This window comes from Lontra canadensis, unplaced genomic scaffold, assembly GCF_010015895.1.
Source record: "Lontra canadensis isolate GAN:19392208 unplaced genomic scaffold, GSC_riverotter_1.0 scaffold25, whole genome shotgun sequence".
In the NCBI taxonomy this organism is placed as follows: domain Eukaryota; kingdom Metazoa; phylum Chordata; class Mammalia; order Carnivora; family Mustelidae; genus Lontra; species Lontra canadensis.
This window is the reverse complement of record NW_022631019.1, coordinates 19,305,911-19,328,277: the sequence shown is the minus strand read 5'-3', so window position 1 is coordinate 19,328,277 and position 22,367 is coordinate 19,305,911. Positions and strand designations below refer to the sequence as shown.

Genomic DNA, 22,367 nt, shown 5'->3' with positions numbered 1-22,367 from the left:
TCTCTCCCACTCCCCCTGCCTGTGGTCCCTCTCTCCGTCTCTGTCAAATAAATAAATAAAATCTGAAAAAAAAAAAAAAAAAAAAAGGCAATAAAAATCCAAACTCAGGGGTGCCTAGGTGGCTCAATCAGTTAAGTGTCTGCCTTCGGCTCGGGTCATGATTCGAGTCCTGCATTGGGCTCCTGAGCTCCCTGCTCATCGGGGAGTCTGTTTCTCCCTCTCCCTCTGCCCACTTGTGCTCCCTCTCAAATACATACATACATAAATACATACATACAGACAGACAGACAGACATACAATCTTTAAAAAAATAACCCAAACTCAATGAAAAGTTCTATCAACCCTACTCTGTTTACAGAAATAATTCTAGGAGATTAGGGCATGTTCCTTTCTGCAGACTAAGAACTCATTTCAAAGCCATCACCTGAAGCACCAGCCTGACCAAACGTCTAGGAGGGGCTGCAACCAGACATCAGACTAGATCTTCCAATCCACACTCTGTCTCTAAAAGTGATAGAGAACAAGGGGCTTCTCTCCCTGGCTCAGAGATTTTAGGCTACTGTGCTCCATCCTTCTAGGTCAGATGATCACAGAAAACTTATGAAGGGTAGAAAAGAGACCAAAGAGGTAAGAGTCACTAAATCATCTAGCAAAACTCAAACAGATTATGAGAGCCAACTGTAATAACCACCTCACAGCTGTCCACCCAGAAGAGGCATGCCAGAAAAACCACAACCAGGTGGCTGTATTTTATTTCTTCGTTGGTTCCAGAAAGAGCCCTTCAAATAGTGCAGCAACAGCACCAAACTAATGAACAACAAACGATGAGTCCTTCTTAACCAGCGCACTTTCATTAGCCACCTTTCACTAAGAAAATGCTCTTCTGAAAATGATGAGGAGCACTTTTTTGAACGACCAAATTTAGCTAACCAATCTCTCCCCATTTCTAACAAATTACAAAAGTCTCTGAGGAAACCACACAACTTCTTGAGAAAGAATTCCTCGTTAGGTACTGCTTCAATCCCAGGTTTAAAAACAGTTAAGTCCCCAAGAAGATGATTAAACAGGAACTGAAATGCCATTTGATAAAATTAAATATCCCCTCCTTAACAACTTTTTAATCTCAAGAGTAAGGCAGCAGCACAACATGGTGAAAAGTACTAGACTGAGAAGACACTTGGGTTCCCATCCCAGTTCTCTGACCAGTTCCCTGGGGTGGGCTGGGGTTGGGGGAATGAGCGAAGCACTAGCCAGGTTGTACCTTAACGTCCTCAGCAACACAATGGAATCCGGCCCTCCAGGCCCTCCAGATTCGAATAGCAGCTCTGGGAGAGGGCCAGGAATCTCCTTAGACAATTCTCCTGTCAAGTCTGGGAGCATTCCCATCTCTAGTACCAAGTGACTCTAGAGCTCAGATACACGTTCAGTTTCCTTAGCCAAACAATGGTCTTTAGAGGGCAATGCCTGGCCAATAGAGAAACCACCAGGAATGCACCTCAGACTCCCAGATTCCTAAATAAGCAGCAGTCTCAGTCAAAACCAAGCTTTCCGAAATTCATATACCGAGTCCCTGCGTTGTCTTGTTCACCTAAACACATATCACTAACATACTATATACTTATGCTGCTCACGGTCTGTATTCTAGGCTAGAAGATAAGCTCCAGGACAGTGAAGATGTGTGTGTAAAGCAACTTTCCTTCTTTAAAAGTAGGAAAGGAAAGGGGACTATGGAAGAGAAAGTGAAATTCTAGAGGCCTTGTTAATTCCTAACCTCCTTCATGCAGAGGAAATGCTTTGGCCCTGGGTGGCCAGTCCTACACAATGGTTAAGAGCTCTGCCCTTGCAAGGCCTTCAACTTCTCTGTCCCTCAGTTTCTGCATCAAGAGAGTGGAGACAATAGTAGTAGCACCCTCGGGGCTGGCTGGCTGAATGAATGACTTAATACATTAAAACAAGACCCTCTTCTTCAAACCAACTGGACATGCTGTGGCCTCACCCATCTCTCCACCAGGAATACACTTTCTTTCTTCCAGTATTAGTATAGCGCTCTTCCACATCAAACAACACTTTAACGTGGCCTTCCCGGGTAAACCCATCCAGTATCTCGATCCTGCACAGCTCTTAGACCTGGTCCATGATTAACCATTCTCCCAAGCATGTATCACTAGAATACTCCATGGTTTACTATTTATCTTGTTTAATGTCTGTATCTTAGACTAAAATACATAAGCTAGTGGGTATATGTCTAGAGATACTAGAGGTGGATGTGTGTTTCGTTGACTGTTATATCCTCTAGCACCCAAAATGTTAGCTATTATCATCCTGCACAAGTCCCAGATTTCTAGAAACAAAGCTTAGCAACTAGAACACTTAAGGTCTGGTCCTATACACTCGAGACCAGAAACCCAAAGTGGTCAATTAGAGGTCAGCTAACAAACAAACCGAAGTTATGCTTTTTAAAAAAAAAGAGGAAAAAAAGCACAGGCTTTGATACTACATTGAGCAAGTCACTTCCCTTGCACCAGAATCATCTGTAAAACAGGGGGATTAAAAACTGTCTAACAAAGATGTAAGATAGTTGAAATGATTAAATATGTGAAATGCTTGTTAAACATACAGGTTCATAAACTACACATACAGACATTACTTCCCTTTACCCTCAATGAGAGAAAAAGCAGAATGGGTTGTAAGCAGTTTCAAAATACCTGCTTAAAAACCAAGAACAACACAAGTCAGCCATCGAAAGGGTTGATCAGTCCAGTTTTCAAGCTCTATCTACTTTCAGTCTGTTCTCCCAAAGGAATCCCAAGGAATCTCCTCCCAAGAATCCTGACAGTAAAGCCCAATAGTTTTCAATCAGAATAAAACTAACCCCCTGAGAAGTGTTTGGAAATAAATGTATGAAAGTGCCTTTTTTGTTGTTTTTTGTTGTTGTTGTTATCACATCAACTCTGTGGTGCTACTGGCATTTATTACCTGGGGAGCAGGATGCCAAATGTCCTGCAATGCATCTCCACACAAAGAAGAGCCTCGATGAGAAACAATGGACTCTAGCCCATTACAAGTCCAATCTTAGATGGAGAATTTCCTGTAACACTTGACCCTGGAGCAGTGAAGGGAAAGGGAATCAGAACTGACCAGTACCCATCCCAAGAGCCCAACATTACAAAGCCACCCAGTAGCCAAGGTAATCATATATAAAAATTTACTTTAAAAAATAGTCAAAAGATAATTTACTGAAGGTCGTACTTCTCCTCCAGTGCATTTATTACAACTTCATTATGGTTATCTGTAATTATTTACTTACATCTTTCCCCACTAGAAAGTACTCCATGGAAGCAGAAATTATGAATCCTATGTTCACAACACAATGACTGATACATTGTAGAAGCTCAGTAAGTATTTGTTGCATTACTGTAAGCAACCTGCAAATGGAAGGTAGGTATTCACAGGTTTTCCAAAAAAAAGTTCTGCCATAGACTTCTTACATTGGCAAGTAAGTCCGTAACAGGATTGGGCAATTAAGTGAGCTAAAAAGTTATTATCCCCCCAAATTCCTGAGAAATGGGGAATAGGATCAAGTCTAGGAAATCCTGATGGTATGCAAGAAAAACAGGTTGGGATGTCGCATCCCAGTACTGCGCTCGATAATTAAAAATAATGTACAGACCTTGCTACCCACATGAGGTGGTCTGGGTTGACACCAGGAAAAGGTACTTCCTCCCACAAACCATTCTTTGGTGTTTCTATTAGGGAAAGGACCTTAGCGTGGATGGACCACAAGCCCAACGGAGTGGCACGGTTTTTAAAACAGTTTCTGCCCTGCTTACTTGTCCCTTATCATGAAGTGATACAGTACACGTAAGGAATACAGAGAGAGCCAAGGGTTGGTCATGTAACCTTACAAACACAGCTTCACCCAGGAGGGCACATAGCAACTTTTCAATAAAGACAACACTTCTAAATCACACTTACTTCTTCTGACCTAGTTTCTGAAATACTCTTCCTTCTTCCATATTAAACTGCTTTGCAGAAAACTGCTTAAAAACAAACAAAAAAGGCAAAGGCAAAAACTGCTCATAGTCGCAAAACTTTAAGGCCTCATTTGCTTTCTCTTTAAGAAGCTCTCATTTTCCCCCACTCCTTTTATTTTATCTGTAATTCCAAACTTGGACTGGTCTTGCATGGGTTATATAAAAAGATCCTAAATTTCTCTAAGTGCACAGTTCTACATCCTGCCAAAATTTCTCCTTCTGTACTAAAAAAGGTATCTGTGACACATCACTGAGCTGTAGGAACTTGATTTACATGCAGTCGGAGATTCCGTTTGTCATCAATCCAATCAAGTCCTGTAAAGACACTGTGAAGTAGCAATGCCACTGTGTTTAATTCCTAGGGCTGCCTTGGACCACTTTCCAAAATATCCAGTCTTTCTCCTGGTCCCCCGAAATCCACTCTGAACTCTAACAGGCACAATCAAGTAAGTTAAAGAATGGCCCAGGGCACAGCCAACCTTATTAAGATTATAGATGCCTCTTAAATCCTCAGGCTTTTTTTAAGGTCAGCAATTCCCTGAATGAAAAGCCATATAGTCCTGTAAATTCTCCAGTTCTTTTCAAAGCTCCAAAAGCACGTTGGTACCAACCTCCTCTACACCACTGTTGACACAAATGTGTACAGGAGACCCTGGCTGGCTCCATCAGTTTTACCAGAAATATGCCTGGGTCAGACCGAAGTTACTAGCTATCTTTTCTGAAGTTTAGTTGTCTCTCCTCTTTATTTGCTATCTCTGGCCAGTATAATCAAATTGAGATGGATACCTGGCAAGCTAAGTTATGCAAATCTAGCTAAAATTTATCTTTTCCTCACCCCCCACCCCCAAGTCTGTTTTCGTTTTAGCTCACACACTCTTTGGAGATTGTCTTATTCAAGGCACACAGAATTTCCTTTTGGTGAATACGTCTGGGTGGGTGAACCCAGCTATCTCAATCTCATTTTATTTTAACCCAAAATACCATAATGAGACCACATATTGGTCACTTGAGGTTTCATGTAGGGGTTTTAAAGAAGCCGATTCAAAGCTGCACTGGGAAAGCAGAGGATTCAAATCACAGACTAGAAAGAAAAACAAAAATGTTACAATCTGTCCTGTACCAACACAACCCCAAAAACAGACTGAGGAAGGCTAAGAAACAGTCTCCTCCAGGCCAAAGGCAATAAAGTGGGAAAGAGAGTAGAAGAGATAGAGATCATTTAGGAAAACTTCTGCTTGTTAGTTAGACAAAGGCACTTCCTGCCTCTCCTTAGGGCAGGTACCTCCAACTGAGGCACACAGATAACCAGTCGATCTCAAAGTGGTGTAAATTGCATCTCCAATAAAGACATTTTACCAGCTCTAGTTTGGTAAAGTTACTAGGCCTCCATGTGCTCTGCATTCTACCAACAGAGTTAGACATCAAAAGAGGGAATGGAAAAGGTAAAAAACAAAACAAAACAAAAAAAACAGAGAGAATCAAGCTAGAAGGCAGAGGGATGACAAAGGGAGATTAAAACACACAAGCACACACAAAGAACATAGGACTCCCTACTAGAATTATTTGTCTGTACCCATAAATGTCAAATCACAGATCAAACTGTCAGTACACTGCCTCCTAGAAGCCTTGGCCTTCATCGCAGCCGGATCACAGTGATCACAGCTTCACTCCTCAGACAGGAGGGAAAAGAGACCTGGCTAGGAAAGTTGTTTTTAATGGGAACAATACAGAAACCACATCAGGTTTTCAGAAAGTGCAGGTGTACCAGAACACTGGTTTTACACTATGTCTTTGCATTGTTACTGTTTATTCCTGGACCATTTCTCAAACTTCCATTTCTGTGCCAAGCACAATCATTATTTATCAAGTCATACAACTGGGGACAGGTCTTGGCTCAAAAGTCTGCTTCTCGGAGAGATCTCAACCACTTCAAAGATGGGCAGCTTGTCAGGAGTTGACTTAGAGAAGCTAGGACTTTACGACAAGGGTCACAAGGAAAGGAATCACAGCAAGACTCTGGCTAGCCACTGAGGGGCTAAGGTGTGAGAGAAGGAGGGAGGTCATTAAGGATGTCCTACTAAGAGACCAGCAGATCACCAAAGGCGCTGTTCTCAGATCAGTTGGCCATCATGAGCAGAAGGGACATTATGGCGTTTAATCAAAGCTCCCAAACTGGCCTGAGTGCCATTTTCAAGAATCACTTTTTTAGTCAATTTACTTGCCTGGTCATACCTGCTGACCACACAGTCACAATCCTAAAATGAACTTTTCCACCTTCATCAAACAATCAGTACCACAGATTCAGATTATCCTCATTCTGCATGTCACCAAAGAGCTAAGAAAAAGAGAACTGGAAGGCAGGGAGTCCCTAAGACCTATAAAGAAATAGAACTGCTTGGTCACTGGAGTTTATCATTACTGCATAGTAGAAGATCCATCTCAAATGTATTCCTTTCTTTTCCCCAACCCCATGCATTTACCTTTTCTCTATCCAGTAATTCTCTCACATCTTGGAAGGGCAGATACATGTGAAACATTAGCCTATGGTATAATCTGGAAGAAGTCCCTCCTGTAATTCAGATATACTCTGTAGCACAGCTGACCATAAATGCATAAACCCAGTAGTTCTAACTTGGGTATGCATCACAACGGCCTGGAGCGCTTGTTAAAACACCCTGCTAGAGTTCTGGATTCAGCAGGTCTGGATAAGTATTTGCATTTCTTTCTTTCTTTCTTTCAAGTAGGCTCCATACCCAGCATGGAGCTCAATGTGGGGCTTGAACTCATGACCCTGAGATCAAGACCCAAGCTGAAATAGAGAGCTGGACAGTTAACTGGCTGAACTACCCAGGCGCCCCCTTCCTTACATTTCTCAACAGGGCCCAGGTAATGCTGATGCTAATGGTTAGGGATCCCACAGAGAACCACTAGACTAATCTCTCAAACCAGAACAACAGATGCGTAATAAAATCTGTTATTTTTTTAAGCATTAATATAACTTATTATGTAGCTAAGAACTATGGGATAGCTTTTAATTCGGTAAAGACCAAGTGTCTTTAACCATTCGGTACTATCCCCCTCTCAAACGGGCCTCTACCAACTAGGAGTAATGTTCAAATTTTATTTGATAATAGTACCTTCTTGTATCTTATTAATATTTATTGAAACCTACAAGGTAGATCTTTTTCCTCATTATATAGTTGAGGATACAGATTCAGAGAAGTTAAGTGACCTGCCTAAAGTCACACAGCATAAGGGAACTTTAAACCTTGGTTTTAGAGCTGACTCTGCTATGAAACTTTGTGTGAGGTACTCAATCTTCATGTGTTCACTTTCCCCGAGTGGAAATTAAGACCATAAACCTTGCCTTTCCTGCAAGTGTTCCAAGTCATAGAAAGTAAAATCAATCTGCAAATACTCTCATAAGGCAAGTTGCTCTCACTTAGATCAAAGTGAAGGAGTCTATCTTTGAGTCTCAATCCACCCCTACCCTCACTCCTCTCAAAGGTCCCTCCCAAAAAGAAAAGTGGCCTAATGACCAAATGCCACCAATTCTTCACATTGGGAATCACATGGCCATTCATCAGAAACTTAAATAAAATTCTAGATGGACAGAAATCTAGGCATAATGTAAAACTGTAACTAAAGGCTTTTCAGTCTTTTACCCCATTTAAGAGTCCCAGGCTACTGCAAAAATAATGTCCCAATAAGCCTTAGTGCTTGAATAATTTATTTTGAAGAAGCAAATTTAGTATTTTAAAATGTTATGGTGCTCAAGAATCAGGCAAACCTTGATTCATATCAGAACTCTACCTTTTACTAGCTTTTTGCCCTAGGGCAAATTTCTCATTTTTACTCTATTTCCTCATCTGTAAAGTGGGAGGAGTAACAACAGAATCCACCTCTCATGGTTTTGAAGATTAAATAAGTAAATTCATAGAGAGACCCAGCGCAAAGATTGGCACATGGTAAGTACGCAAATGCATGGCTGTTAACAGTAACACTCACCCTCAGTATCCCATCATTTGCATGACTTGTTCACTAAGGACAAGAGAAAGCCATAAGAAGGTCTACCCAGAGGGAGGGGGAAAGCACTGTGCAAGAAGAGCCCAAAGAGGCATTTGTTTCCTCTAAGGGGAAGCACTCAGCACTATGTAGCCTTTAATCATCTACCATGTGGCTGAACTCACACTCTGCTTAAAGTCAAAGTATACCAGGCCTAAGTCAGTTGAGAGCGAACAGCTGGACCCAGATGCACTCATGCCCAACAAGCAAGTTGTGACCTCAAGGAAAACAGGAGGCAAAATAAAAAACACCACGCACACAGCAAATGGGTTTTTAAATGACTGATATCACACCAGCCCCTAAACTCCCCTGCTGCCGTCATGCTGGTGCTAGATCTTGAGCAGGGAGTTCCTTTTAACAGAGATGTCTATAAACAAGCAAGCTGAAAGCTAACAAGTTTAAGAGGGAAAAAGCATACAAAAATCTTGGCTGCTGGTGATGAGCCACAGAAAATCATGAATGTGCCCGTGCCAAGGGAGGAGGAAGTCTAATATCTAACATTGCAGACTTGGGAACCCAGAAGCAACGAAGCCATAAGGAAGCCCAAATGCAAAAGAGGAAAAAAAGCACATGGCACATTTCCTCTTCATATGGGTGGCAATTTAAGCAGCACTCTGGGCCTGCAGAGCACATAGCCCCGGTGCCCAAAGCCCCTTAGTATTTCATATCAACATTAGCTTCCTGGAGGGTGACAAAAATCTGTCCTGGATTACTGGGTGATTTCTAATATGTACCATAACCAACACTAAGTCAACATTTTAGGGATCAAATTTCCTACTCTGCAGCGTGTTGGAATGCATTCTTGGCATTGGACCTCTCACTGCAGCACACCCTTGGAATATGCAGAAGCCATTGGGAAATAAAGACTCAACCTGTCCCAAGACCATCTTCTGGCATGCACACATGACTAGCAAAAACACATGAAAGTTCACTCAGATGTCCCTTAACATTTAATAAAAACTAATCCCATCCCATTTGAATGGGGGGAAAGAACAATTTCAGGAAGAATATTCAAGGTTGTTAAGTCAACATTCACCCTAGCCTGGATTCCTCTAAAACCCAGACAGCCTAAGGAGTTCATCTCAGGCCCCTACTCCCCTACTATCCATCGCAGATGAACCACCGAGCCTCAATTCTGAGTTCCTGGAAACTCGCTTTGCAAAATGCCAGAATGGCAAGGCAAAACAAGTTGAGAGAGAGATTTCTAGACTAGAATCTGTACTCAGAACTCTATACTTTTGTATACTGCAACAGTGTAACCTAGCCTTCTCTTCCACGTGAACGCACGTGGCCTGGCACTGGACTCTCCAGGCATCTTCAGTGGTTAAGCATCCACTTACTGCCCTTGAAAAGCGCCAGAAATCATGTGTGGTCCAACTGCACATGGACCAGCAGATAGAGAGAAACCAGAATCACTGCCATTTCAGAGGCTCCCGTAGGAATAAGCATGTGTTTGCAGCATTTATGAGCTTTTTGGCCATGGCCAACCTAATCAAAAACAATATTAAAGGCCATTTCTCTGAACAGATGGGCAAACTGCACATGTGCTGCCTTACCCACCCATCAACCCTCAAAATAAGGTCTGATCCAAGCAACTCAGCTTCAGCACAGCTCCCAACTCTTTAGAAATAACAGCAGCCTAAGTGTCTGGACAGGTACTTCATGGCTCTCGTTTTAAGAAGAGTCGATTAGCTCTGCCAAAAAAAGAAAAAAACCTAAGCTCTCCAACCAAAGTTGAACCACTATCACTGCAGAGTTGTCCAGGGCACACAACTCTGAAGGTGACACTACCTTCCAAACCCAAAATTACTACAAAAGAGCCCCTGAAACTAGCCAAGAACTTGGCAGGTTGTACTAAAGGCCCCACATAACCACAAGAACCACTAAGACCCTGGAGCCACTCTCTTTCACGGAATTTTATAGTGACAGTCCAAATTCTCAAAGTCACCAGAATGAAGCAACTACAGGTCTGGAGATGGTTGTGTAACATGGATCCTATAGAGCCTGTGGCACTCAGGGTAGCATTATGAAAAAGCAAATTAATATTTTAACTTTCCCCCTCTTGAACATTAAGTTTCACGATTCACTGCCTCCGAAAAACTGTCCCAGGTTAACCCTGCCCAACTCTGACTGCTCCTTATTCTTGAATTCCTTCAGCCCACACACTTAGTTTGGTCTATACCCATTTATAAAACCCTGCTTTGCAAGTTTTCCAGATGTGTGCACATAAGCATGCTTCGCCAAGAAAATGAAATTCCTCTGAAGCAGATACTGTCTCTTTTTAAGTCCCCCCCTAGTATCTAACTGGCGTGTTCACAGAGGGCTATTTCCTACTCCCATCTGAACCTCCAAATCCCGGAGCTAGAAATCATACTCTTGGCAAGGAGTCTGATGGTCTAATACCCTTATCACCATGACACTGAGAAAGGCCTGCGCAACCAACGTCCGTGTCAACCCAAGTTTTTGTATTTTGTTTTAGAACAAGCTGATAGCCTTAAGTTAGCGGAACCTAAAAATTATGGCCAGGGCCATAATGATATTCATATTCCCTACTACTATGCTAAGTCAAACAGGCACTTCCAGGACTCTGGTCTATAAAAACACTTCTTGTGAAGAAAACTGGTGTCAGAGTCAGTGGATTTTGTTTAAAAAGAGACTTTGAGGAGATAAATCTGGTCATCTCACAAGGCTACCAAAGCAGAATACTACAGGCACACAGCTAAAATACTTCTAAAATATTTCTTCCTCCACAAAAAGAATGTTTCACTGAAGGAACACAGAAATGTTTTTAATCCTAAAATGGCAATTTCAAAAACAAAGACTGAATTTACCCATATAACCCTTCAGGCAGGATTTAGTGAGTCCCCAAACATTTGGGCCTTGTACTAACCCAGGAACCTGGGAGCATTAATTTGAACATATATATGAAGAATGCACAGGAGTCCAGTGAAAACTATACAAATAAACCCAGCCCATAAAGTGGGCTTCTAATCCTGAGAGCCACAGCAAAACAGATGCTGAGGATGACGCTGAAGCTGCAGTATCTTTTTCTCCCCTCTCCTTTCTGGTATTCCAAAAATGCAAACCCAACCCTAAAAACATCTCACCAACTACAAAACCTTTCCCAAAGAACAAGGCTTTGAAACTCAGAGTCTCATAAACCAAGCTTTTGGAGCACTTAACCTCACTATTGAAACTTAGTATCTTCTTTCCAAACTTCTGTTTATTTTCACTCTGAAACGGCAATCCATTTTGAACAGGGGCTCCATGTGCCCTGAACTTAGCCTGGAGCCAGGACCATGGCGGCTTCTCTTCCCAGACAGCATCTTTTCACTTCCAATCTCTTTTAGGTCATCTCTCCTTACCTCCACATCTCCACACCCCCCTTACTACCCTCTTCCCTACCCACACTTCTTTTTCTCCAATGTTACTTATTCCCCCACATGAGAACAGACTAGCATTATCTTTGCTTGAAAACTGTTTATTAATTTGCCTGTCAAACATTCTATAGAGCCGTTTACATCTTACTACAGAAACCTCCTGGGTACATATTGACAGCTCAGCAAGTATTTACACAAAGCTCTGAAACATTTGGTTCCTTCAGAGAGGAAGAAGCTGCTGTGTCAATCATCAGAGAATGATCAAACACCTTTTCCTCTACCTTTTCCCCTCTTTCATAAATGGAAGTTTCCTTTTAGCATACTTCAAATATGCCTAAATTATCCTTCTAAACTACTAAGCCAGGAGGAGAAAGAAAGGAAATTCAGGTGTGCTGGAGAAGAGAGAGAACAGCATTTCCAGCATTTGGAAATCACACCATGTAGCTTAAAAAACCAAAGGTATGAGAAAAGGGCAACAGGCCTATGAAACTGACCCTGTAATGCTTGGCTTTTCCTGTTCCAGGCTCAGGAACGTTTGCTCCTCTCTCAGCAAAACCTACAGGGCAAGTTCAGGCACTCAGATTACAACCAACTGCCCAAACCAGACCAAGACCTGCCCAAACACCCAAAGAGTCTGGAAAACTTAAAGAGACCTCTCCCACCTTCCTAACCCCCCCCCCCCCACAAAAGAAGCAGAATGTTAATGTTATGAATATCTATTCCCTACCCCACCCTGAATCTATTCCCCAAATCCCCTCTTGGAGATTTTGAAGCAACTATTTTTCAAGTCTTGCTTTAATGAAGTCTGCCCAATTTTTCCATTAATGTTTAGTGTTTTAACCACCAACCAGGTAGAATGATTAATGACAAAGTTTCAAAGCAAAATAGTTTGGTAGGGCTTTTTCTGTAAAGGGCCACAAATCATCGTGGTACCCAACTGTTCAGAGCTTGCTCCTGTAAATCCTCAGGAGGAAACAGCCTTGAGTTCTTCAGGCCCAAGGGAAGAAAGACAGTCTCAAGACCCCTACCGGTACATGTACAGGAAAAAGTTGCCGTCATGGTAAGTCAGGTACGAAAGCACAGCCCAATGTGTAGCATCGGAGAAGGCCATGTAATCCACCAACTTCACTTCACTGATGAAGAGACATCATCAATGGCTTGCCCCAAATCACACAGCTTAATCTAGAACTGAATGTGGAATCAAAGCCTCTTGCTCCTGAGCCTTGTGCTCTTTACCCCCCACCACTATGTCACACACAACTCAGTGTGCATCAATAATAATAATGATCAATCTAAACAAGGAGAAACCCAGAGATAAAAGCCATGGGAATCAGGACTCCATTTTAGAAACTGAGGTATCCCAGCTCACTGGCAGGAAAGAACAATTCAGTGCCAATTTATTTTGAATACCGTATTTTAACCATATATTTGCTCAGTTCAGTGGCTTCTAGAATTCTATAATACAACCTTGGGGAGCGGGGTGTTGGGAATGGGCCCTGACCATACTCTGTTAGCCTATTTCCACATTTTCAAAAGTTCACTAATTTCGTTGCTAAAGCCTACTGTAGACATCACACCCTGAAGGAATCAATCCAACAGATGAATGTTTAATGCAACCCAAGACATCTTATTACAGCAGGTGCCACTTGTCATGGTTACTCTGTGTCACACACAAAGGAAAGAAACCTTGAAAAGTCCTTATAGGGCCCAATACAAAGAAGCCAACCTTGGTCCTGGATGCTTTCTCTTCTCTTGCCACCAACCCAACCCCCATCACCCCTAGTTCTCTCAGGGACAGTAGAGAAACATGAAGCCTCACAACTAAGTGCCGTTTCAGTGTGGTTTTCCTGGTCCCTCCTACTTGAGAGAGCTCCAAGAGTCCTGTATTTTAGCCAGCCCAGAATTTCTGCCAGCAGGCATTCCCATAATAAGCCCAAGATTCCTGTATTTGTTTCCCAGGAATCGGAAATATCATCTGATATTTCCATATCAAGAACAGCTAAACTTCTACAATCAAATTCATCTTGATCCTGGACCACATATTCTATTTCATTTTTTACTTTGATGAGCTGATACTCCTCTCAGGGTACTACAGTTAAAAGCATTCCAAATAAAAAGCTTTACATGAGGTTCAAGCGCATAGGTGACTGAAAAATATTTCATCAGTAGCAGGATTCAACACCTTGAACCACAGTGTTACATATGGAAAGCAATAAAGGAAAAGTTTGCTGGCTGGGATCTTCCTGCTCCTGTGAAAAAGACAGAGCCACAATACAAACACTTAGCTAATCTTTATTTCATAAAAAAAGAGTCAAATGAGAACATTACCATCTTAGCTGTGTCAATCAATTCTCTGCAAAACAGTCTTAATCCAAGACTGAGAAAGGGACAGAGCAAGACCCTCTTATTTAAGAATCCTTAAAAAGAAGGATTCATGGTCTGACAAGAGCTTTATCCTTAAGTAGCAAAGACGAATTTGTATCAAAATCTATTCATCTACATCCTTCATGGAGACCACCACAAAACTGAAAGTTGTATAGTCTCTTCCACAAGTGAATGCTCATCAGCCCATTCTCTGGAGGTCAGGGAGTAGGCAACTGAACTGAAATTAAACAGGAACCTTGCCTGCATTAAGTGCTAGGTATGGTGATGTTAAAAAGTGAATCCAAAAATTCATCCAGAGGTAGCACAGACAAGCTTTCAGGCAGGGACAACATCTATTTTTCTACCATTTACTCAGCACAGAGCATAGTACCTAGCACACAGAAAGTGCTCAAATATTTAATGACTGAAAAACAGAAACCACTCTATGGCAAAAGTTTGTTTTATCCAGCTCCCCCCGCCCCCCTCAAAAAAAAACAGTGTTTGCCTGAATATCCCCAAACCAGCAGAATTCAAATTAATTTTTGCTTGTAAATGAGTCTTAAGTTACCCCAAATTATTTCTTCTAATAGTTTAAGAAAGGTAAATGGCTCACACTCCCTCCCCTCAAGGGAAAAGAGATGTAATGTCTCTTATCCAGAAAGAAGAGGATGTTCTCTTCTCTAAGACAAAACTTATTCTCCAGAACCAGAAATTCCATTTAAAATTCCCGTTTCTTGCCCGAACACAGAACATCATAGACAATGTGGAGTTAAGGCACAGAGCTCTAAATCTGCCATTTAACACAGCTATTTTCAAAACTCCCAGCTCAAGAGAAGAGAAAAGCAGTTCCAGGATGAGGAAGGAACACAGCTAATCAGTGAACAAAATCTCATAGCAGGAAGGTACAACTAGGTACTGCTGGGGGCTGGGGGCATGAAGAGCTTTTCCCCTTTCAAAAGATACCTACTCCACAGAATACCCAATATTCCTGACTAAAACACTGAAGAAAGATGCTAAAAGGTACTAAGAGCAAAATAAAAATAAAATAGAATGCATAAAAATGTACCTAAAAGTTGTCATTTCTAAGCAAATACCAAGTATCATTATAGGTGATATCTTTATTACCTTGGAAGATAGAAAAAAAATGGAACATACCTTAAAATGCAAAGAAAAAAATTAGATGACCTCTATTTCAAAGCTCTAAAGTGACTGATGACAAAACAGAAAACCAGCCTTTTTGATATCCCAGGAACAAATGATAAATTTCAACAAACCAGGCCTTTAGGAGAAAGTCCCTCACAAGATCATAAAAGATGTCAGCTTCTCTTTAAATCGGAGCTGCTGTCCCAAAGTTCAATTAACAAAGTGTTAACAAGATTCAACATGTAAACAAAGAATGAGGCCAGTCTTCCTTAAAACAGAACACTTGAACCTAGTATGAAATTCTCTCAGAAAGCTTCCAGTTTAAAAAAAAAAAAGTTTTACCCCCCTCCCATAAAGATCCCACATTTGTCACTCAATAAAAAAACCCAATAAAATAATTTCGATTCTGAAAAGCGAACATGGTCAAAATTACTAAAGACAAATGCATCTTCAGAGCCATCAAAGAAGTCATTTATACCATCAGGAAAGTCACAAAACCAAAACAAACAGCAAACCCATTGTAGAGAAAAACTCAGCTACTGTTCTGACAACACAGAATCTATTTCAGGCTGCATAAAACATAACAAGCAAAATAAATCCAAGGTACAAGCAAAATGCCACTGCCTCCTCTTTTGTTTCGGCACAATGTAACAAGGGCAGCCTGTCTGGGGCTCTGCTCCTGCTGATACAGTATTGCTGCTTAAACCTCCCTCCTCAAGGTCACAGCCAATTTCAGCTCTGGAATAAAAGGCAGATAGTGGCAGCGATGGTTTGGGTTATCACTGGCAGAAAAGCAGAGTGTAAAAGTTTATGAGCTCATCAGGATTGTTGTACCATTACATCAGAGGCAATTATAAATGGCCAAGAGCAGGAGATGGGGAGCCAATCAGATCACAGATAGGATGTCAACCTAAGACCAACTGTCTCCTGGCTTTGACAGAAGGATTTTACCTCCATAATTCAAATCCCAAACCAAAGCAATCTGCACTTACTACTCCAATCACTCAGCTGTTTACCAGCACTTCCAGGGAGAAGCCCAGGCCACTGGGCCGACGGAGACTAAGACAGGAGATGGCCCGGGCTGCCCTGGGTGAACCGCAGCCGGCCTCTAGCTGCCCCCAAGCAGGCCCCTGCCCTCCCCCGAGGTACCCCAGAGCCCGAGGGGCCCCTCCTTGAAAGCAAAGATGGGGAACGGCCTAGAGGAAGGCAGGAGGGCGGGCAGAGAGGAGCGGCAGGTGAGCAAAGAATTGTCCACTCAACCCCCGAGCTCCTAGCACTGCACACCCCTAAGCTGAGCCCCCAGCACCCCCCTCACCCCGGGCCAGGCCCTTCCCCGCACATTCTGCCCTGCACCCCTCTGAAGACCCCAGGAGTTCGAAGGGACCAGGGGAGAGGAAGAAGGGGAGCATACACCTCAGGGAAAGCCCCACACAAAGGCTGAAGGAGGGAAGGAGAGGAAGGCAGACAGGCAGCCATTTTAAGAGCCAGACAATGGCAGCTCCCCAGCAGTGGGGGCCCCGGACTGGGGGTAGCCCAAGGCTGTGGCCTGCTCCCCGCAAGCCGCCACCCACTCCCAGGACCCCGCTCACCCCAGCCCCCTCCCCACTCAGCTGTGTACCTGCGGGGTCCGGGCGAGCGGCTGCCCCCCGCCGCCGCTGCTCCCGGGGCTCATGGGCGCGTGGTGGCTCCTTTGTTGGGCCCCTCCCGAGGCGGCTGCTGCCGCCGCCGCCGCCGCCGCCGCAGCCCCCCAGCACTGCGAGGCCATGTCCGCCGGGCCCTTGCCGGCGCCCCCGTCCTGGGGCCCGCCGCCGTAGTCGCCCCCGGGGTAGCCCTGGTAGCCCCGGGCCGAGCTGGGCGACGTGAGCAGTTGGTTGAGGGTGGGGGTGGCGGTGGGCTGGGGGGTTCCCCCGCCGGCCGCTGAGGGGCCGCCTCCCCCCATGGCCCCGAAGCGCTGCTGAGCGAAGGACGAAGACGACGAGGAGGCGGAGGCGCTGGAGGAGGGAGGCGGCTTGGAGCCGGCGGCCGCCGCCGCGCCGGAGCCCGGAGTGCCACCTCTCGGGGAGCTCAGCGCGTAGGCCTGGGGGGGCGGGGGGTAGGCGCTGCGGTTGGGGTAGTAGGAGTTGTACTGGTGGTTGGGGAAGCCGTGGTCGTGCGAGTTCTGCTGGGGCCCCGCGTAGGGCTCCAGGCCCCCGCCGCCGCCGCCGCTCTGCAGCGCTGCCAGGCCAGGGCTTTGTTGTCCGCCATGTTGTTGGTGGAAGACGGCGGCCGCCGCGGCGGCGACGGCAGACGGGCTCCGGCCGTAGGGTTGCCCGAAGCCGTAGGCTGGGGGCGGCAAGGCGGCCGCGGCTGAGTGAGGAGGCGCCCCCACCCCATCGCTGCTGCCGCCGCCGCCGCCGCCGGGCGGCTCCGTGAGGTTATTGTTCAGGGCGGGCCTAGGGCCCGCGTTCCCGTTCGAGTTCTTCAGGTCCGGCTCCGCGCCGGGCCCGCCGCCGGCGCCGGCTCCACCGCCGCCGCCACCCCCATTGCTCTCGGCCCCGTCCTGCAGCTCCTTTCCCAGCGGCTGCGGCGGCCCCACGGCGGGGCCCTCGCTTTCCTGCCCGGCGGCTGCCTTCATTTCCCCGCGCTCGGCCGCTGCCGCCGCCGCCGCCTCGCCCCCCGCCTCCTCCCGCTGCTGCTGCTCCGCTTTCTTCAGCTCCGAGGGCGGCGGCGGCGGGTTGCCCAGGCTGCTGGCGGCGGCGGGGGCGACCTGCGCGGCCATGATCCCCGCTGTCTCGTCCGTGGAGAGACCCGGCCCTGTCTTCGTCTTCTCCCCCCCCCCCCCCCCCCCCCCGGGGCGCGGCCCCCCGGCTGCCCTCCCCACCCGCCCGGGCGGGCCTCGCGGGGCTCCGCTGCTGCGCGGCGCTCGCTCGCTCGCTCCTCTCCCCCCCGCCCCGCCGGCTCAGGCTCCGGGCTGGCGGCGGCGGAGGAGGAGGAGGCGGCGGCGGCCGAGGCGCCGGCGGCTCAGCTGCTCCCGGCTCTGTAGGCTCGGGACCCGGCTCTCCCGGCTCATTCCCCCCAAGCCCTTGCCTGGGAATGAGGGGGGCGGTGGAGGCTCCGCTCCCCAGGGCCTGGCCCCGCTGTGACTCTCCGCTTTCTGCTGCCGGAGAAAGGAGGAGGGAGGGAGGGAGGGAGGCGAGGGGGAGGGGGCGGGGAGGGAGGGAGGGAGGGAGCGGGGGGAGGGGGACCCGGGACGGGCGGGCTGGAGGGCGCGCGGCAGCAGCCCGGGCGCCGGGAGGCAGAGTCGGAGCGCGGACCCGACCGGGCGCCCTGCCTCCCCTCCCCGGCCGCGGCGCGGGCCGAGGCTGCTGCGCGGCAGCGGGCTGGCGAGCGGGCGGGCGGCCGGACTGAGCGGCTAGAGCGCCCCACTCTCCTCCGAGTCCCCCTCACTCCGACACGAGGCTCAGCACTGCCATTTTACCCAGCGCCGTCGCGGCCGCCTGGCAAACCCGGAACGGAGCGCGGAGCGGGCGCAGGCCATGGAACGGACTCTCTCCCTTCCCCTCACAAAGGAGGAGGGGAGAGAATGAGCCTCGGCGGCGGCAGGCCCTCTGCCGCTTTCGCTCGGCAGCGCCGCCGCCGAAGGCTTCGGGGAAAACCCGGCCCGGAGTCCACGCCTCTCCGGAGCCTGCGCCGCCTCCCTCTTGGCGTTCCTATCCGGGTCGGTCCCCTCCAGGCCGCACTGAGGGGAGCGGGCAGCGTGAACTTTACTCGCGGCTGCAAAATTGGCCTGAGCCCGAGACCGCGGCCGCCTCGGCCCAGGCCTGACCCCCTGGCAGTGGGCCTGGTCTCTTGGCTGCTACTTAGCACCTCTACAGCACTTTTCTTCAAAGCCTTTTACAAACCCGCTCTTAAAGACCCAGCTGAGTGAACGAGCAGGGCCTTACATTTTACCCCCTTTGCAAGCCCGAAGGAATGACAGATCATTGTTCAGACTTTCCGTTTTTCCACTCCCCTCCCTCATTAGCCGGGCCTCATAAGGCCCTGGGGGCATGAGGTTCCGATTATCCCCATTTTATAGAATTGGAAGACAGAGGGGAAGGGACTGCCCTGTCAGTCAAAGCGCAGTGGAGGGTGATTTTAAAAAGTAGCAGAGTCCCCGTCCATTTAGCCTTAAAAGAAAAAAAAAAAGCCATCAAGTCGTCCCATATTCAACAATGTGATCAGAATATAAGAATGGGTTTGAGATCAAAGCTGAAAGCTGATCATCTCAACCTTAGATTATCTCAACACTAACATAAAATGACCACCATTGAAGCTATTTTGGGGGCATATGACAGCCTTCTAGCAGGAGAACCCAAGGCCAATTTTTCCTCTTAAGAGAACTTAGGCCACAATGATCATTGCCCCAGTCTCTGAAGATAATACCTGTAAGACTGTCAACAGTTGACACAAGAGGCTCCAGGGACTGAAGGAAATTGAGTGTTCAAAGGAACCAGGGCAGAATGGGGATGGCCACAGGGAGGCCAACCATTTTCTCCTTACTTAAAGAGAGAAAAGGGACAGTCTAACAGGTCAGTTAAAAAATGGATGCAACCAACTTGTTTTCAACCCCCCAGTGTAAAGATTCTTCAAAGTTTACTATTATATTTCAAAAAGTGCCAATTGAGCTAGAGACATACATAGAAAACTCTAGATCTCCAGCCCTACCAAATCCTAGCAGCAGCCTTTTCCTCCTCAAGCTGATTTGGAATGCTCTGACGTGACAGGCTGCAAAAGCCAGAGGGGATTCCAGCTCCTCACCAGGCCCAAGGCTGCCTTGGGAGAGGCCCAGGCCAGTGTAGTCACTAGACACCAGGGCCTCTTTTCCCCTCAGATTTTATAAATGGAGACTTCATAGCCACAGATCCATTATCTTAGAACTTCCAGATCCTGCAGGCCCCGTGGACAAATTCTGGTCATGCCACTGGTCACCGTGGATAATTCAAAAAACCTGAAGTCATTCCTACTCTGAGAAAACTTAATATCATCTTACACTAAAAATACAAAACCTTTCTGTTAATCTAAGCCTGGTGGGGTTTCCCCCCCCCTCAAGTCAAGAACCAAACTACCAGGCTCTGACCGACTGGAATGGGCCAGTGCCCTCCTTTCACTCACAGTCCTCAGGGCCAACTACTCTCCCTGTGCATTAGGTCCTAGAAACCAAATTATAGGCTGCCTCATAAATGGAGCTTGGCTATTTAATCAACTGCTTCTGAGCTGGCAAACAGTCCTGAGTCCTGCACACAAATGAGGAATTTTTACATGCAATTACCCTGCCATTTTCCTCAGAGCTGGAGTGTAATGGGAAACCTGGAGCCTAGTGAAAATCTGGAAGCCAGAATGGATTTGTCTCCAGAGAAAGCCCTCATCCCCCTTATTTTCAATGGCAGTGAAATTTGAAAAGTGCCAAAATCCCTTTCCTACACGTGGGCACGCTGTTTTGAAAACAGCCACCATTTTTATCTAGCAATAAGGTAAAGTGCATAAAACTCTAGCCACTTGGGCTGGAGCAGGTAATGTAGGATTTCTCCTTTACCATTTTTAAAAAATTTCAAATCGTTTAGGGTCCTCTCCCACCCCTACCTTTAGAGCCCCAGACCACTATCCCAGGGACTGCCGAGTTGAAGGGAACTTTCTTAGAAACTGGCCCATCAGCTTTCCCTAGGGGTAATGGCAGCGGTAAAGGGGGGGGGGGGGGAGGAGCTGGGCACGTGGCTGGCCGGAGCTTCAAGACTCAGGTTTGGGGTTGCGGGTTCTCCCGGTGGAGTTTTCTCCCCCATAGCCCCAGTATTTTAACCCCACACCCAAGCAGCTCTGGAATCCCGGCGCAGACTGGAGAACTAGGACTAGGACAGCGCTACACTCACGAAAGCGCCTCAGCCACCAACAGCCTGATGGCAAATATGGACTGAATCGTTGACATGGAAACCGGACTAAAGTCTTGCTCGCTCCCTCACAAGAGAGTTCTTATCGCCATCCCCGACCGCACAGCACTTGGCAAATGTGGACTGGATCTCTTGCCCAGCGGATCAGGCGGAGTTTCTCTGCTCAGCTTTAACTCCAGCGGTTGCGGCAGCCAAGGAGGGGGGCAGGGCTGCCAGGACAAACCGACTGAAAATGGCAGAGGATGTGCTCTCATTTTATCCGGCTTGTACAGTGTGCAAGGATTGGGCCCGAAAATAAAGGAACAACCTATTAAAATCCACGCAGTCAACTGCAAAATGTGGAACCGAGGCCTGGAGGGCTTGCTAAGAGAGGGAAACGTTTGCTGGAAGAACAGCCCTTCCTTTCTCGCAATTTGCTTCCCTAAGGGTCCGAAATATAAAACTCAACAAACAAAAAAGATCGAGATCGGCTCCTTCCTTTTCCCACTTCTTTTGGGGGGGAAGACGTTTTAAGCCCCGGGATCCTAGTGAGGGTTTGCCTCGGTTCTGAATAAGGCGCGGGGAATCGGAGGAGCGCCGGGTTGTGGCCCCCACACGCGTCCCCGCCGCGGCAAAGCAGCAGACACCCAGCGGAGATCTCCCGAGTGCGAACTGGAGCTGCGAGTTTGAGCAAAAGGGCAACTATGTCAGTTGACGGAAGCCAGAAGCAGAGTTCAAATCCTGGCGTGGATTTCCGTCTGGAAGTGCCTGCTTCTTAAAGTTTGTAACTCCGTGTTCAGAAACAGCCCCAGCGGAGGCTTTGGGAGCAGTGTGAAAGTCTAGCACTACCATCTGACAGCGAGCAGCAAAACTTTGGGCTGCATATTAAGCGAGGAAAGTGGATTGAAGCGAGAGTCAAGGCAATTCATTATATTATCGGCTCCCAGACGGGAGCTGTAAGATACGAACTGGATCGCCAGGGAGAAAAATGGAATGGAGTCTAAATGGCGCTCAACAGCTCTTAGCGGTAAAATTGTGCCTGCCCAACACCTAGAATCCTGAAGCAGCAACCCCAGAAGCATTGAGCTTGCCAGGCGCTCAACAACTGCTTATGTAGATGCTTTCTTCCACTAATCTCAAAGTTTTAAAATTGGAGAAATTCTCATGTAGAATAATAAGGAACACATTTTGAGAAATGTTCATTTCTGAATGAGGCTTTCTTTTTTTCCACTACCAGGAGAGTAGCTCTCCAAAAATACCTTAGGGTGTACATCAACTTGCTTTATAAAATGAGAATTACCTGCACCATCACCTCTCCAAAAACTAAAATCAGAAATAAAATAAAGATCCAGGCTGGTTTGGTTTGTGGCAGATTTGAAACAAAATCTTACAACCCGGGTTCGATCTAACATGAGGAAATAGGTATCAACTCTCCCACTCTATTATGTACCTTTTCCTTATCCATCAACCTCATTGGCGAGCAAGCTGTCTATTCCTTT

The 22,367-nt window shown here is 46.7% G+C and overlaps 1 protein-coding gene across 6 annotated transcripts in view; it reads right to left on the bottom strand.

The window, feature by feature from the left end:
- Window positions 1-18,128, bottom strand: part of ARID1A (AT-rich interaction domain 1A) — a 69,286-nt gene extending 51,158 nt beyond the window's left edge. For 4 of the 6 annotated variants that reach the window (XM_032863845.1, XM_032863846.1, XM_032863848.1 and 1 more), the window contains exon 1: window positions 16,605-17,797. In XM_032863845.1, coding sequence (XP_032719736.1) covers window positions 16,605-17,744 — 1,140 coding nt within the window. In that variant the 5' untranslated portion in view covers window positions 17,745-17,797. Of the gene's footprint in view, window positions 1-2,976; window positions 3,106-16,604; window positions 17,798-18,052 lie in introns of those variants that run through there. The other 2 variants (XM_032863851.1, XM_032863849.1) reach the window with 2 other exon arrangements.
- Window positions 18,129-22,367: the final 4,239 nt, after the last annotated feature.